This window comes from Schistocerca piceifrons, chromosome 3 (assembly GCF_021461385.2).
Source record: "Schistocerca piceifrons isolate TAMUIC-IGC-003096 chromosome 3, iqSchPice1.1, whole genome shotgun sequence".
NCBI lineage: Eukaryota > Metazoa > Arthropoda > Insecta > Orthoptera > Acrididae > Schistocerca > Schistocerca piceifrons.
In genome coordinates this window covers 850,731,222-850,748,613 of record NC_060140.1, presented here as the reverse complement: position 1 = coordinate 850,748,613, position 17,392 = coordinate 850,731,222, and the positions used below count along the sequence as shown (strand labels likewise).

The following is a 17,392-nucleotide window of genomic DNA, read 5'->3' as shown; positions in this document are numbered from 1 at the left end:
ATTACGCTTTTTTTTCTTTTTTTTGCATCTGCTTGGGGCGGATCGTCGTAAGACATCCGTTTAAGTTCGTTGTTGATAGATTAACTCAGTTTTTTTATTACACAGGGCAGCTAACCCTCTGACCGAACATGCTGAGCTACTGTGCCGGCTGCTAAACTAACAACAGACTCGGTTTTGTTAAGCATATTTTCATACTCCTTGCTAAAACGTTTAATTTTACCCCTTCCTAAAAACGTTACTCTTAGATAATTATGTTAATTGAAATTTAATTATAACATTGTACCAAGAACAATGCGGTTTGGGCTGATCTTCAGTGTGCCACTCCCTTCAAATAGCCTATTTTCATAATACGCTCGTTACAATAATTCTTTTGCCACGAATATGATGTCTCTTATTATTTTACTGCAACGAATGACACAGTTAACTATGGGTTTTCCAGTGATTCTCAATTTGCTGGTGCTCAGAAACGGCATATATACATATTGGCTTGAAATGAATGCCAATATGGCACCTCACAGCTCTGTACTGAAGGGATACGGCGTGCGTGTGACGTAGGTGGCGTTGTGCCGTCTCATTGGTCAACGCTCAGACGCACGCTCAGAATATCTGACATGCCAGATATTGCTCTGCACGTTCGGAAAGACTCCCGAGCGTGCTATTCCACACCATGACGTCAGAAACTCGACACGCTCAATGCTCAACGTTCGGTTGACGCTCCGTGTGCCGACGGCTTAGTGTTTCTCCAGTGTCTCTGGCGGATTATGCTGGAGTGATTTTAATTGTAGAATCTTCCAGCTACGGCTCTTTTCTTATCCTGTGAAGGATAGCACCAGCAAAATATCGTCTTGTACGAGGGTCACTCCAAAAGAAATGCACACTATTTTTTTTAAATCCGTTTTTTGTTTTCTACACGTTTGAAAGTTTTACAGTATGTAGATCATCCTTTAGGAATAAAATTTTCATTTCACCACATAATTTCCATCCCTCTCAACTGCCTTACCCCATCTTAGAACCAGCACCTATATACCCGCACGGTAAAATTCTGGACCAAGCTGTTGGAGACGCTGTTTGGCAGCGTGCACCAGGGAGTCATCATCTTCAAATCTTGTTTCACGAAGAGAGTCTTTCAGTTTCCAAAAGAGATGATAGTCACATGGAGCCAGGTCAAGTGTTCTCAGTGTTGTCCATCCGAGTTCTGTGATCGCTTCCATGATTTTTTGACTGACATGTGGCGATGCGTTGTCATGCAACAGCAAAACATCCTCCTTTTGCCGATGTGGTCGAACATGACCCAGTCGAGCTTGAAGCTTCTTCAGTGTCGTCACCTATGCATCAGAATTTATGGTGGTTCCACTTGGCATGATGTCCACAAGCAAGAGTCCTTTTGGAATCGAAAAACACCGTAGCCATACCTTTCCAGCAGAAGGTGTAGTTTCGAATTTTTTTTTTTTTTTCCTTGGGTGAATTTGCATGATGCCACTCCACTGATTGCCTCTTCGTCTCTGGTGAAAAAGGAGCCATGTTTCATCACCTGTCACAATTCTTCCAAGAAATTCATCTCCACCATTCTCGTAATGTTCCAAAAGTTCACTGCATACCGTTTTTCTTTTTGCTTTTTGAGCCACTGTCAACATCCTGGGAACCCACGTGGCAAAAACCTTTTTTAACGCCAACACTTTCAGTATTCTGCAAACACTTCCTTCCTCTATCCCAGCGTAGCGTGACAATTTGTTCACTGTGATGCGTCTGTCAGCAGTCAGCAATTCGTTAACTCTCTGCACATTGTCTGGAGTGTGTGCAGTACGAGGCCTGCCGCTATGAGGACAATCCTCAATATTTCCGTGCCCGCTTTCATCACGTTACCTGCTTGCCCACTAACTGTACTGCGATCTGCACCAGCATCTCCATACACCTTTTTCAACCTCTTGTGGATGTTTCCCACTGTCTCGTTTTCATAGCACAGTAATTCTATGACAGCACGTTGCTTCTGACGAACGTCAATTGTAGCAGCCATCTTGAAGCCATGCTGTGACGGCGCCACTTACGGGGACAGGTTGAACTAAGTTTGAAAACAAGCGGGAAGGATTTATCTACACACTGTAAAACTTTCACACATGCAGAATGAAATTTGTATTTTTACAAAGATGGTGTGCATTTCTTTTGGAGTGACCCTCGCAAAACAGTACAGTGTGTGAAAAAAAGAAAAAGAGAGAGAGAGAGAAAGGATATGCAATGGTATTTCAGTCATTACAGTGTCGAGTCAGAGTTACAAAGAACTTGGCAGTATGGGCCGACTTACGAGTATGACGTTGTAGCCCCCTCTGTGCTGAACGAAAACAGTGATTCGGTTTGGAAAGGCGTCCTAAAGCCGTTTTATCCTCTCCTGAGACAAACTAGCCTACAACTGCTGTAACTGGATACTGGTGCTGAGAGACCTGACGTTCGAAATGGTCCTACATGCATTCTGTCTGTGACAAATTTTGGTGGTCTTGTTGGGGTAGCTCAGTAGATATGTGACGTGTGTGTATGAGCATTGTCCTTTTGAAAACTGGCACTGCGATATGATGCACAAGAGGAGACAAGTGGGTATTCAGGATGTCGGTGTTCTACTGTTGTGCCCTCAGAGTTCCTTCAACCGCTACTAGCCGTGTCCTGGTGTTATACCGGATGCCCCATCACACCATGATGCCAGTAATAACGGCGCTGTGCCCCTGCAAAATGTTGGAAGAACGGCACCTTCCCCAGGTCGCCAACATACTAGCCGAGGATGGTCGTCTGGGATAGTGCTAAACCGTGATTGAGCGCTGAACTCAGTGTGACTCCGTTCCTCACAGTCTCCCAGTCACAGCACTGCCGCACATTCAGCCCTTTGTATTGTGCTGCTGGCGTGATTCCCTAGCCTGGATGCTCTGCAGCTAGTCTCTGACAAGTAACGCGGTATGAAGCAGAAAGTTACAGGGGATCCATTACTCCTTCTCGGATGGCAGGCACAATTTGAGAGTATTGCAGTGTGTTTGGTGCATAATTCGCGATCCTCCGTTTTGGTAGTCAGAGGTGTTCGAAGAATGAAGTGGACTTGCCTACAGTTAAAAGAAGCGAATAAATCCCATTTGTTTCTCTGGAAATAACAGTGTTGTATTTTTGAGTCACCTTTCCCCTATTGACTAAACATGAACAGCGCTCACGGATTAGACCTTAGCCGCGCGGGGTATCTGCGCGGTCTGGGGCGCCTTGTCACGGTTCGCGCGGCTTGCCCCGTCGGAGGCTCGAGTCCTCCCTCGGGCATGGGTGTGCGTGTGTTGTTCTTGGCGTAAGTGTAAGTTAGATTAAGTAGTGTGTAAGTCTAAGGACCGATAACCTCAGCAGTTTGGTCCAATAGGAACTTACCACAAATTTCCAAAAAAGTTACGCCTTAGGCCTGCTCCGAGTAGCTGGTTAGTGCCTACGAGGCATTACTAGGAACGACCTCTGACTGTGTGACACATGGTCACCATGTCGCCAACTCTTCCAGGTCGCTATTGCCACTAGATAGAACCTCATGGTGCTGCTGCTTCTTCGTTCAAGCAGCTCCTCATTTGGCCTCATGAGGCTGGGTCGATTCTGTTACAGACTTCCCTGCCTCGTAGAAAATAATCTGATGAGGTGCTGGGAATCGAACACCCGTCCTTCCGCACTGAAGGCAGTAACACTAGCCTTTTTCCCCCTTTTTTTCTGTCTCTCTGTTCCTTGGTCGTTATTTCCTTAGCAGTTCCATACTTTGGATGAAATCTCTTTAATTCCAGTGATAAAAGCTTCACCCAGTTTCTTTTTTTCTTTTTTTGTGCTATAAAAGTCCCCTGACCAGACACGCTGAGCTACCATGCCACCTACCACTGGCCTACAGAGGGGCTGTTTCCCTTGTTTCCCTTATTGACTTTCAACTGTATTTCTGTTTCGGTCGTTGTGGAGAGTTTCGGTGAAAGTCGCTAGTAGCCAGATGGAGTCGATATTACGAACTGTCAGCAATGCGCAGTTCCCAAACCAGTTTTCGTATTCCGGAATGCTTATGAAAGCTTGGGAGCTTTAATTATTATCAAAAATGGTTCAAATGGCTCTGAGCACTATGGGACTCAACTGCTGTGGTCATAAGTCCCCTAGAACTTAGAACTAAAACCTAACTACCTTAAGGACATCACAAACATCCATGCCTGAGGCAGGATTCGAACCTGCGACCGTAGCGGTCGTGCGGTTCCAGACTGTAGCGCCTTTAACCGCTCGGCCACTCCGGCCGGATTTAATTATTATCGCTAGAGCTGTAAGAACCATGCTGCGCGGCTCAAAGCAAGCATGGATACTCCTATTTGTGCTGCTCCTGTAAGCATACCAGTGCACAAAATTAACCTGGGACCGCCAGTAAACGCTTCCGACTGATTATACGGTGCAATACGTGGCGTGTTTTGTCTCGCGCACCACACCTTGCGAAGGCAGCGCAGTTACTGACAGTGGCCGCGACTGAGAAGCACTCGAGACCACGGATGCCTGAAGACTGACGAAAGAAAATCCATCTGCAGCGAAAGTGACATGCAGTTGTAACCTCCCAACAGTTTATTTCCATAACCTCCCAATAAAAATGTGACTAACCTCACAATAAATTGTGACTCACATACATAACCTTTCAATAATTAACTGACTGTGAATCTAAACTGGTAAATCTGGACGTCAGCAATGCTGCCTCATGACCCTGAAAAGTCATTCTGAATAAACTGGAGATTCTTACCTCAATTATGTCGCCGGATATATCTGCCTCTATAAGAAATTTTTCTGTCACAGCCCAGTGCAATGCTGGAAATTAGATTTTGTTATGAATAAAAAAACTTATTTTTCTTTACGGTAATTGGCATGACTATGGATAGGAGAAATTAGTAAAAACTTTAAATTCAGATGAATGACTGTCAAAAGTTATCTTTATAAGAAAGATTATTATTGAAAAATTATTGAAAAATATTCTCATGTGACTGATATAACAATAGTATGAAATGAGTTGTTGCAAATGAGCACGGCAATAAATAATAATATTTTTTGCTTTTACCGTATACTACGTCGCTCAGGCACCGCCATCGTTCTCCACGACTGGCCTTGGTAATTCCATACAGGACACAAGTGCTGTCTGTGAGCTATACAACTAGACAACTGCTGTCTAAGAGCGACCTGATCCTCCCGGCCGACTGCGAGCTACTACTACTGCTGCTGCTGCTGCCGACACTGCTCTCTGGTCTGCGATTCTATTGTAGCTTACACATCGCAGGCAGCGCGAGAGCAATCCATCGAAGTTACATCTGCTCGAGTGCGCCAGCAATAAATTCCTTAGTCATGGACCTTTTACACAGTCTTCTGGGATAGGCAAGGAGTGGTTTTATGTAGACTGAAGCAGCACGCAAAAATTTGTTCCAAAATCGGGAATCGAACCCGGGTCTCCTTGTTACAAATTTTCGTTCGCCGCTTCAGTTTACGTACATAAAATCATATCTGTATGAGGCCAGTAAAGTCTTTGAAATTGTATCATTTCATCTGTGTAAGTATCTGCACCTGGATTCAGGCTGTATCCCCCATTTACGTTCAATGCACAGATTCAAAGTGTTCAAATGTGTGTGAATTCTTAAGGGACCAAACTGCTGAGGTCATCGGTCCCTAAGCCTACACACTACTTAACCCAACTAACTTACTCTAAGGACAACACACACGCCCATGGCCGAGGGAGGACTCGAACCTCGAACCTCCGACAGGGGGAAGCCGCCCGGACCGTGACAACACGCCCCAAAACGAGCGGCTACCACGCGCGGCCTCAATGCACAGGTGCTATTCCAAAATACGGAGAGCCTCGGCAGTTCTGTTAGTGTATAAGTGGGAATTTAAAGTAGACTGAGCCGGCAGTGAGGATTTGAATCGAGGAGGGAGGCGTGCAGGGTAATATGTGCAGGTGTGTAAACCGCTGTGCCAAGATAGCTTAGGGGGTTATATCTAATGCAAAAAAAAAAAGCCAGCACGGTAGCTCAGCGTGTTCGGTCAGAGGGTTAGCTGCCCTCTGTAATAAAAAAACGGAGTTAATTGGTCAACGACGAACATAAACGGGTGTCTCGCGACGTCCGCACCGAGCAAATACAACGAACGAAAACTAACAAAATGAGATTTTAAAAAAAAAAATGGCTAACGCACCTGCCTACTGAGCAGGATACCCGTGTTCGATTCCTGGCCTTGGTACAAATTTTTGCTCGCTGCTTCAGTCAACAGACGTAAAATCATATCTGTATGAGACTAGTAAAGTGTCTGAAATTGTATCATTTCATTTGTATAAGGTGTGGTTGTTTCGGGTGGCTTGGAGCCTACAGTAATCTTGACATTGAGGTATGTATAAAACAGAGATGTGTCGTTGAATTCTTCTCTGCTGGGCAACTTGTACCAACTGAAATCCGTCGATGCCTGCACAACTCGTATGGAAACAATACAGCAGACGTGAATAATGTACGTGAGGTAGCGGGTACTGCTTTTCAGGAGTAATGAACAGGATGTGCGAGTCCAGTGAAGACACTGTCTATGCTGTTGAGCTACCATCCTTCGTGATGAACAGTGCCTCGAGCCACACATCCGTGATGATCGTGTCTTACGACGATGTATTGGGTGTACAGCTAAACGTCGGTTGTAATGCCTCAGACAAGAACTTACTCTACCACGTTTATCGCAGAATTTGTGGGAGACGACTCCAGTGGACGTCTACATGAAACGAAAACGATCACCAAATGGAAATTTCTAAAGACCTTCTGGGCCAATACGATGCCGAAGGTCCTAGTTTTCTGAACACGGTCATCACTGGAGGTGCTACGAGTCATTGCGAACGAAATCCGAAAGACAGTCTGTGGAGCAGTGACAAGCAAAGTCTCCAACAAAGAAGCCATCTGCAGGCAAAATGATTGCACCACCTTCTCTTCGAACGTCTTGGAACCTGATGTAACTGCTGATTCAGAACGAAGATGACGCTAACTATTTTGAAAGCCAAAATGTCCAGAATCAAGTCAGAGAAGAAGAAAAACGTTCGGTTGCAGCACGATAATGCCAGGTCCCACAACAGTTGTCAAATCTGGCTGAACTGTCCTACTACATCCATCTTATTACGGTCATTATTTATCAGCTTATTCAGACTACCATCTCTTTGGGCCTTTGAAAGATGAACGACATGGCAAACACTTCCCGAGCTCAGATGCGGTGGTCAAAGCTGTGAGACGGTGGGCAGCCTCAGCTGTGGGCACTATTCCCTCCTAAATTTTGATATATTAATTTGTCAGTTTCAGAAAAAAAATTGTAGGTCAATTGTGGAGAATACGCAAAGGACTGACGTGGCTTACGATCCGCCATTGGCGAGATTTATATTCACGCTAAATTTCACAAAGCAGTACTTCCACGCGACGTGCCGGCAATCTACTAAACCACGCTGCAATGCAGAAATGCCTGAACGAAATACTATTATAAAAGGAAATTAAATCTGTTGGATACGTACCTCAATGACAACTCTTGTGCATCGTTGGCAAAAGTCCGTAACGATTGGTGCTGTCTCTGTCGCAAAATGGCGGTACGGAGCTGAAATCTTACTTCGTTATTGGGCTTCATGCCTCCGCTGTAGTTTTAATGGAAATGAATGGGTGGCTTTAGCTTCAGAATTACTCTCACATGATCATAGCAGCTGGATCAATCTAAACCACTGACCAGCACAATCGATGCGCTTGAGCCCTCCTACACGGCCCCTAAGTTGTACATGCTATCCGCCTAGCAGCTTGGCACCTCAGTGGTGAAAGCGGAGCTATGAAGGATTGTCCTCCGTACGAAAAGTCGGAATACAGTGGCAGCATTAAGGAACTAGCAATGGTGGCAGAGTTGATTAATGACCAAAGAAAAATTTGTAAAGTTGATTGGGCGTGACTTTATCCCAGACTGCAGGCAACGCTTTTGCTAGCTTTCAACTACGAAGTGCAAACGGTTGCAGGCGAAAACGATAGGTGTTAACAGAGCTCCGGGTACGCTGAGGCGTTGTTATAGAGACGCTTACAAAATCGCGTAACGTGATTGGTTACAGTAGGCACGTGGAGCTGCTGTACCCAACCCACTGCAGCTGTCAAGGACCTTCCTACAGCGACTCGACTGCAGTGGATGTTCTTGAGAAATGTGATAGGATAAAGTGCCCTCTCCCCCCACTACTACTGAGACAATAGGAAAAGCGTCGTCCAAAAATTTCAAAATAATATTTATTTGCTGAAAACATATACACATACAAACACATCTAACAATGAAACTATATCAGCGCACACTCCGCTGCAGAGTGAAAATCTCATTCTGGAAACATCTAACAATACTTAGAAGGAAATATATAGAGGCTTTCTTTCCCCCTTGTTTTTTTCTCCCAGTAAGCACCAAGTACTATTGTCAATAAATTCTTCATTTGTATGACCATATTGTACGTAGTTGCTTTACAATTCTCGAGGGTATTTTCGTTCTGTCGTTGCAACTACAAAAAATGCGTTTTTTTTCACCAGACGCGTTTCGCTTTATTGCGGTAAAGCATAATCAGTGGTCTGCAACTAAGTTATTTACTTTTTGATTTGCTGTAAGATCGAAAAATAGATCGTTAATAATATGCCATAAGTAAAGACCAGCATATTGTTAACGAGCTGTTTTTTGATCTTAAAGCAAATCAGAATGTAAATAACTTAATTACAGGCCACTTATGATGCTTTACCTCAATAAAGCGAAAGGCATCCGATGAAAAAAAACGCATTTTTTGTAGTTGCAACGACAGAACGACAATACCGTCAACTATTGTTTTCCTTCACCAGAATTGACTTTTTCACTGTAGGCCTATATTCATCTCCATTATGGGGAAACACGCGTAGGAAAAACAACAAAGTGTTCATGTAGCTATTTCAATGTGTTTGAAAACAGAGCTGTCAATACAACCAACATTGAGAAGACACAAAAGCACAAAAATCACGCGTCTAGCACGAGTAATCGCAGCGTAAATAAGTCAGCCTCAGATGTTAGCAGAGGATCCTACAGTCCTTTTAAACCAGGCCAGAAGCTCAGTACTCTGACATGGTATTTTTTAACTCTTTTTTTTCAGACGTGTTCTTGCTGCTTGTGAAATGTAGCGCAGGTACTTTTCTAATCACAGGGTAATGAATTCGACAACGTTTGCTCTACTTCAGGACACGGTACTATTAACTAGTACAGGAACTTCATTTTTGATGACTAAAGATCTACATCTGTGGTATAGGCTTTATTTTTAATTTTGCTATGCCAAACACTTCTGCCAGGTACCTGAATTTACAAACGTCTACAACAGTATCACCAATGAAAAAAGTTACACAACAGTAATCAGTTAGTAGTTCAATTAAAAAATTAAATTAATTTTTTTAATTTAAAAACATTGTTGTTGCTTTTTTAAGGTGATAATTAAAATCTTATGACTACCTTACTGCCCTTCCTGCAGTTTTACTGTAGTCATTGTACTGAAATGGACGTAAACAATCATTATGTTAATGCGATTTTGTCATATGACGACATGGTTGGAGACCGTGGCTGTTATTTGAAGACATAGGTTGATGGTGTTGAGACAGCAACCAGCCACAAATTTATTTCAAGTTCTTTTATTCAAAACGTACCGTTACCGACGTCGAATCATTACGATTCATCTGCAGATCAAGTAGCAAATTTATCTGTTAGTACAATTCTCATGATGCTAAATGTAAATGAATAATGTATTGTCTTAGCCATATATATATATATATATATATATATATATATATATATATATAAGCTTTGACATGGAACATCTTTATAATTAGTGTAGCAGTATTCGCACTAATATTCACATAATCAATATCTCTCTGCACTGGTGTAAAAGGCGTTTCAGTTGCATAAGTGAATATATGATCTTTTTCCATACATGTAGCATCTTTGTGATATTACGATATATCATAGTATCTTTGACACTCATATGTTTTTGAACACTATGTACCTATAAAAACATGCGGTGCATGTTAGAAGTATGTTCTGTGACTAAGCTGAAGTGCTCAGTGATACAAATTTACGTGTGCAACGCCTGAAATGTGGTGGAAATGCATTCAGTGACAAATCTGAAGTGCTCAATTATGCAAGTTTATGTGTGCAACGATGTGAATGCGGCGAAAACTACAAACATTGTCTGCTGGACGAAAACTATGAAAACAAGTACTCCAAATCGACATTTCATGTGAGTCACATCCCAATGAAAATCTGTAACTCAACCATCTTTGTGACGTGCTTATAATTATGTATTATTTATGCTTTAGGATAACTAATCAGTAAAAAACGCAGTACATGTTGTAATGAAAGCATGAAAGCCATCTGACGATGAATCGTAATGATTCGAAACCAGTAACGTTTTCTTCTTCTGTAGTGGTCAATCCAAGGATTGGTTTGCAACAGCTACAATGGCAGCTTGTCTCCATTCTGTGCGTCTTTCAGCTTTTCTCTTCATTTCTTTATAGGTGTTAACAACCCACATCTTTCACGATTTGATCCATGTACCTCAGTCGTGGTCTCCCTCTTGGTCTTTTTCCTTCGGCACATCCCTCTATGATTGTGTTCAGGAGTCCTTTATGTCTTAATAGATGGCCTGTAAATTGCACTCTTCTTTTAACAATGAAACTCCAGAAGCTTCTCTTCTCACCTGCTCTTTCCAGAACCACTTCGTTTGTGACCTCGTCGATACACCGAGCGAGATGGCGCAGTGGTTCGACACTGGACTCGCATTCGGGAGGACGACGGTTCAATCCCGCGTCCGGCCATCCTGATTTAGGTTTTCCGTGATTTCCCTAAATCACTCCAGGCAAATGCCGGGATGGTTCCTCTGAAAGGGCACGGCCGACTTCCTTCCCCATCCTTCCCTAATCCGATGAGGCCGATGACCACGCTGTCTGGTCTCCTTCCCCAAAAACCAACCAACCAACCTTGTCGATACATTTTATTTTGAGCATGCGTCTATAGCACCACATTTCAAAAGAATTTAGCTTCTGGTCTTCCTCTGTCCCGAGAGTCCATGTTTCACACCCATAGCATGCCACACTCCACACATATGATTTCAAAAATCTTTTCCTTATTTCAAGGCTGATGCTCTTAGATGTTAAGATGTTTTTCTTCTTGTTAAAAGCAGCCTTTGCTTGAGCAATTCTACTTCTCACTTCTGCCTTGCTCCTTCCATCCCTGGTAATATTACTGCCCAGATAAGTAAATTTATCAACTTGTTGAAGCAGTTCATTGCCTACATGAACTTGGACTTTCACTTGATCTTTTTTGTCGCATGCCATTACTTTTTTTTTTGCTTTATTAATTCTCATATTATATTCTTCCCGCATAACTCTATCCATTCTATTCAGTGGGACTACAAGATCTTCTTCACTTTCAGCCAGGATAGCTATATCATCGGCGTATCTTATCATATCTATTCGTTGGCCATGAATTACTACACCTGTCTGTGAATTTTCCCTTACTTTTTTCAGCGCCTCTTCAATGTATAGGTTAAAGATAACAGGGGATAGTGCGCAACCTTGTCGGACACCTTTCCGTATCTGCACCTCTTCTTGTTTTGTCCGTCCACGGATAACTGCTGTCTCGTTTTTGTACAGGTTCCATTTGAATAAAAGAACTTAAAATAAATTTGTGGCTGGTTGCTGTCTCAACACCATCAACATTTGTAATCATTAGGTTTATGTGTGACGTAGTTACTCGATACACATTCGCATAGCAGTATGACATGTGGCACACGCATAGCACGAGAACAAATAACTCTCCCTAGCATCAGCATCTCGTACTGTAAGCCCATCAGCAGTGAGACGTAACGAGTGACTTAAGCTCCCTCTTCATCGGAGTGAATGGAGCGAACACAATACTGAGCATTCGCGGACGACTCACCAGTTTCCACTAACATGGACTTGTATCGGCGAACCAGCGTTGACACTAGAGGCAACGGAAGACAACTCGACATAACGCTACGTTATTGTATTTTGGCGCTAACAATAATCGATGAGCATACAGGATACAGCACTATTAAGCCACTATGCCAAAATCTGATACTCAGAGAAGATTATTCTGTATGCCGAGCGCACTGTTTTTGAAGAAACAAGAAAAAAACACGTAGGAAAGGAAGATTTTTTGTTCCCCAGTTTGTAGGAAAACATGAAATACGTGGAGGCAGTGCAGTAAACACCGAACTGCAGCGTCATCTCTCCTCGGCATTAGTCCAGTATTTTACACGAATATCGGTTAACGATGTCGTTGGCTTCTCATTACTGTCGAAGAGGAAGTTTGAAAGCAGAATGGTAATTACCGACGACGAACGCAAAGAAAGGCCAGAATTTACATTCTGGTTATTAGCAGCTGGAGACACTACGTATATATGCCGGCCGGAGTGGCCGTGCGGTTCTAGGCGCTACAGTCTGGAGCCGAGCGACCGCTACGGTCGCAGGTTCGAATCCTGCCTCGGGCATGAATGTGTGTGATGTCCTTAGGTTAGTTAGGTTTAAGTAGTTCTAAGTTATAGGGGACTGATGGCCTCAGAAGTTAAGTCGCATAGTGCTCAGAGCCATTTGAACCATTTGTTGTATATATATTTTGTGGAGGCCAAGATCGCTTGATTCCAATTACTTGTTTCGATAGAATCGTGGTGTCATCTTCAGATTGACATTACGCTTTGCGTGTATGTTCACATACATGTGTCATCGAAAAAAATATAAATGACAAACCATGTGGAGTTTTTTAATGTACTTACACTTTGTTCTCAAAATGTCGAGGACAAATGTATGAGAAGATATAACCAAAGTGTAACGTCAATCTGAAGATGACAGCACGATTCTGTCGAAACAAGTAATTGGAATGAAGGTCTTAAAATCAAGCGATCTTGGCTTTCCCATTTTAGTAGCTTCTGATTGTTGCTGTTACATATGAAAAGCAATTCTAGGATCTTATTAAAGTGCGTATAAGGAAGACAATATCAATAATATATGATAAATGACAAGCAAATATACATACGACATAATATACAGGTTACTCGATAAAATGTGCTGTCCAGTTGTTAGAGGGTAGCTAGCGCGATCCCGCGTAAACCATATTTATTTGTGATGAAAAATATCTAGATAACAGTGGTACGTCAGACATGTGTTTACAGAGAATGATCAGATCTCTCGTATATTATTAACTAGCTGAGTACCGGGCATTGCCCTGCTATGTGTTTATCCCAGTCTTGTGTTAGTGTAAGTCCTGCTTCCCCTTCAGCTATGCACCGCCTCCTCTCCCTCGTCTATCTCCTTCCCCCCTCTTTACCCCACTTACCCTCTCCCCTTTGTACCCCTCTCTCCATCCCCTTCTCTATCCATCTCCTCCTCCCCCACCTCCTTGTCCATCTATCTCCTGGTTCCTCCCTCTGTCAGTCCATCTCCACGTTATCACTCCTACCCCAGTAGGTCACTGGTTCTCACACCCAAAGTATTTCTTTCAGATACTAAATAGTATGTGTATCAATTTTGGTTGAAATAGGTTTAGGGGGAGCTTTATCAGCCGTGGCTTTCCCCATGTATGCACATGTCACTCATATTTCACATTTATTTGTCGTATATCACAAATATTTGTACATATAATTCACCTGTGTGTCTAGCGAACTGTATGCTGCAGATTTGTTTTCACACAACTCAATGTATATGACGTCATATCTGCTGAATTATGTGTTGTACAATGATACAAGTTTCTAAGTAAATTCCGCGGCGTATGTAGACACTGTCTGCGAATATAATTAGTAGGAAAGAAGTAATTCAGTTAACCGTCATGCATGATGCGATAGTTTTTCACGAATCTCGATGTTTATGAAGTCATATCTCCTGAACTGTGTGTCGTACAGTGCTGTAATTTTGTAATTACTTTTCTTGGTATATGTGAGTATCGTTTGCAAAATGTGACGCGAATGCAGTCAGTAGTAAAGAAGTAATAAATTAAAATGTCGTGCCTGGCGCGTCAGTTTTACTGCCTGAACAGCGAAAATGCAGTAAGTGATAATTTTTTTTCCCTTCATCATTTTGTGGGGGTCATCAGCGAGAAAAATTTCCATAAAGGGATTGAAATTATGTATAAAGTTTGTTGCAAGTTATTAAATGTTCTGATTCTCAAACACTGGATGAATTTCTTTTTCACCCCCCAACCCCACCCCTTTGATAGACGGGTGTTTCTTGCCCCCAAAGCGATTCTTTCCAGATAGTAAATGATATAGAAACCATGTTGGTTGAAATCGGTACAGTGAGTTAGGAGGAGATATGGAAAATACATACACATGTACATCCATTGTTATAGTAAATATGGATTTCACCCAAGACAGTAGATACATAGACGCACTTGTTTTCTTAAAAGGAAATTTATTTTGCTTTTTCTTCTTTATAAAAGAATTACAAAGCTTGTGTTTATTTACTCCTGATTCATGCATCTAATGAATTTATCTACTTTTTCGCATCTTCAGTTGGACCTTTCACTGCATCAGCAATTTTCTACCAGCCGTATTTGTTTGTCCTTCGGAATTTTTGCTGTGCATCTCTTAGATACCAGAAGCTTGTATGTTATCTAATATTTTTCCGTCAGCAACATTACATTCACTTCGAACCACTGCATCTCTCACGCAATTCACGTCTACAATAACAAAAGTAGATAAGGTAGCAGACGTAAGGTTTCTGTAATGCTAGCACCGAAGCAGAGAGGACGAGAACTTCCTTAGATGGTTCGGTAAAAGACCGACAAGTAGCGGAACACGGTCGAACACAAGGGAATACCCACCGAACACACTGGACTGCCGCTCATGCACGCCTAGCGTTTGCAGCGGACAGAATTGTCGTCCGCTGTTATACGTTCGCTTCGTTGTTAAGGGTTCTTTCAAAAAGCTTAGGTGTAAAAGGTGCTTTACACGGTTCTGCCTTGACGTGTGTGTTTTTCCGTCGTTTCAGGGAACTTTGTTCTAGGAGGCAGCCCAGAAGAGTGACAACCTTCGTGACATGCCCGCAGGTGTCGTACTCGTGCTGGAATTCCAGCGCGGAGGTCCTGGAGTACATGAGCAAGCGGCGCTGGGACCGCTCGCAGGACGGCTTCCTGCGGCTGTGGGCCGAGTTCCAGCAGGCGGCGCTGGAGGCGCTGGACGAGGCGCGGGGCTCCAGCGACGTGCCCGCCATCCTCTGGAGCTCGCACCTCACGCGGCCTGGAAACATCGAGCGCTTCCTCAACAGCTCCAGGTACCGTGCCGTTAACTGTCAGCGTGCTGGAAAATTCACACCAGCAGTTGGCATATCGCGTCGTGATGGCTCTGTTTGTCGGTGATATGGAGACCGACACGGTGCCTTCCAACTCGTTGCTCAGTTAATGCTTGATCCAGAGCGCCACACGGTGTAACTCAGTCAAAAAGAGCTGATAAGAAATGACTGCACGGGTGTACTCCTAGTTTGCACACTGTTGATTCTTAAACCACTTTACGTTCATTCTAATAATTAGCTTTAGGTTCGCTGCCTAAATAAGGTAAGATCTTTGAAAAATAACTGTTATATTTCTAGATAATACTTCCTGACAAGAAGTACAGCACCCAGAAGACATGGTCAGGTGTCAATATAACATCATACACTATGTCATCAAAAGTATCCGGACACCTGGATGAAAATGAGTTACAAGTTCGTAGCGTCCTCCATCGGTAATGCTGGAATTCAATATGGTGTTGGCCGACCCTTAGCCTTGATGACAGCTTCCACTCTCGCAGTTATATGTTGAGTCATGTGCTGGAAGGTTTCTTGGGGAATGGCAGCCCATTCTTCACGGAGTGCTGCACTGGGGAGAGGTATCGATGTCTGTCGGTGGGGCCTGGCACGAAGTCGGCGTTCCAAAACATCTCAAAGGTGTTCTGCAGGATTCGGGTCAGGACTCTGTGTAGGCCAGTCCGTTACAGGGATTTTAATGTCGTGTAACCACTCCACCACAGGGCGTGCATTATGAACAGGTGCTTGATCGTGTTGAAACATGCAACCGTCATCCCCGAATTGCTCTTCAACAGTGGGAAACAAGAAGGTACTTAAAACCTCAACGTAGGCCTGTGCTGTGATAGTGCCACGCAAAACAACAAGGGGTGCAAGCCCCCTCCGTAAAAAACAGGACCACACTATAACACCAACGCCTCCGAATTTTAGTGTTGGCACTACACACGCTGACAGATAACGTTCACCGGGCATTCGCAGTACCCACACCCTTCCATCGGATCGCCTCATTGTATACCGTGATTCGTCACTCCAGAGAACGTTTCTCCACTGTTCAATCGACCAATGTTTACGCTCCTTACACCAAGCGAGGCGTCGTTTGGCATTTACCGGCGTGGTGTGTGGCTTATGAGAAGCCGCTCGACCATGAAATCCAAGTTTTCTCACCTCCCGCCAAACTAACATAGTACTTGCCGTGGATCCTGATGCAGTTTGGAATTCCTGTTTGATGGTCTGGATAGATGTCTGCCTATTACACATTACGACCCTCTTAAACTGTTGGCGGTCTCTGCCAGTCAACAGACGAGGTCGGCCTGTACGATTTTGTGCTGTACGTGTCCCTTCACGTTTCCACTTCACTATCACATCGGGAACAGGTGGTGGTGGTGGTGGTGGTGGGTAGTGTTTAACGTCCCGTCGACAACGGGGTCATTAGAGACGGAGCGCAAGCTCGGGTTTGGGAAGGATTTGGAAGGAAATCGGCCGTGCCCTTTCAAAGGAACCATCCCACATCGGGAACAGTGGACCTAAGGATGTTTAGGAGTGTGGAAATCTCGAGTACAAACGTGTGACACAAGTGACACCCAATCACCTATCCACGTTCGAAGTCTGCGAGTTTCGCGGCGCGCCCCATTCTGCTCTCCCACGATATCTAAGGACTACTGCGGTCGCTGATATGGAGTACCTGGCAGTAGGTGGCAGCATAATGCACCTAATACGAAAAACGTATATTTTTGGGGTGTCCGTATACTTTTGGCCACATAGGGTACATGAACACACCATCGACGGGTTATAAATGATTATGGAGTTAAAATTCTGTGTGACAGGTAGAATGGCCGTCAGACTGCATTAGCTTTGTTCAGCATCAGTGTTGTCGCGGGTCTGCTTCTGGTAAATAATGGGCGTGAATAGCTTCAGATGGTGAGTAATGGCTGTGACGGACACGGAGATGCCACGTACTCGTGCGAGACAGGGGTATCAGCACCTGACAGAGTTTGAGAGACGTCTCACTGTGGGACTCCGTTTGGCCGCCTGGTCGCATCGTGCAGCATCCAGATTTGTGGGGC

The 17,392-nt window shown here is 43.7% G+C and overlaps 1 protein-coding gene across 1 annotated transcript in view; it reads left to right on the top strand.

Annotated features, from left to right (window-relative positions):
• The window catches only part of LOC124789313 (chitooligosaccharidolytic beta-N-acetylglucosaminidase-like), a 325,333-nt gene that overhangs the window by 284,764 nt on the left and 23,177 nt on the right, over positions 1–17,392 (top strand). Inside the window, exon 7 of the mRNA XM_047256627.1 lies at positions 15,097–15,320. Within this exon, the coding sequence (XP_047112583.1) occupies positions 15,097–15,320 (224 nt within the window). The remainder of the gene's footprint in view (positions 1–15,096; positions 15,321–17,392) is intronic.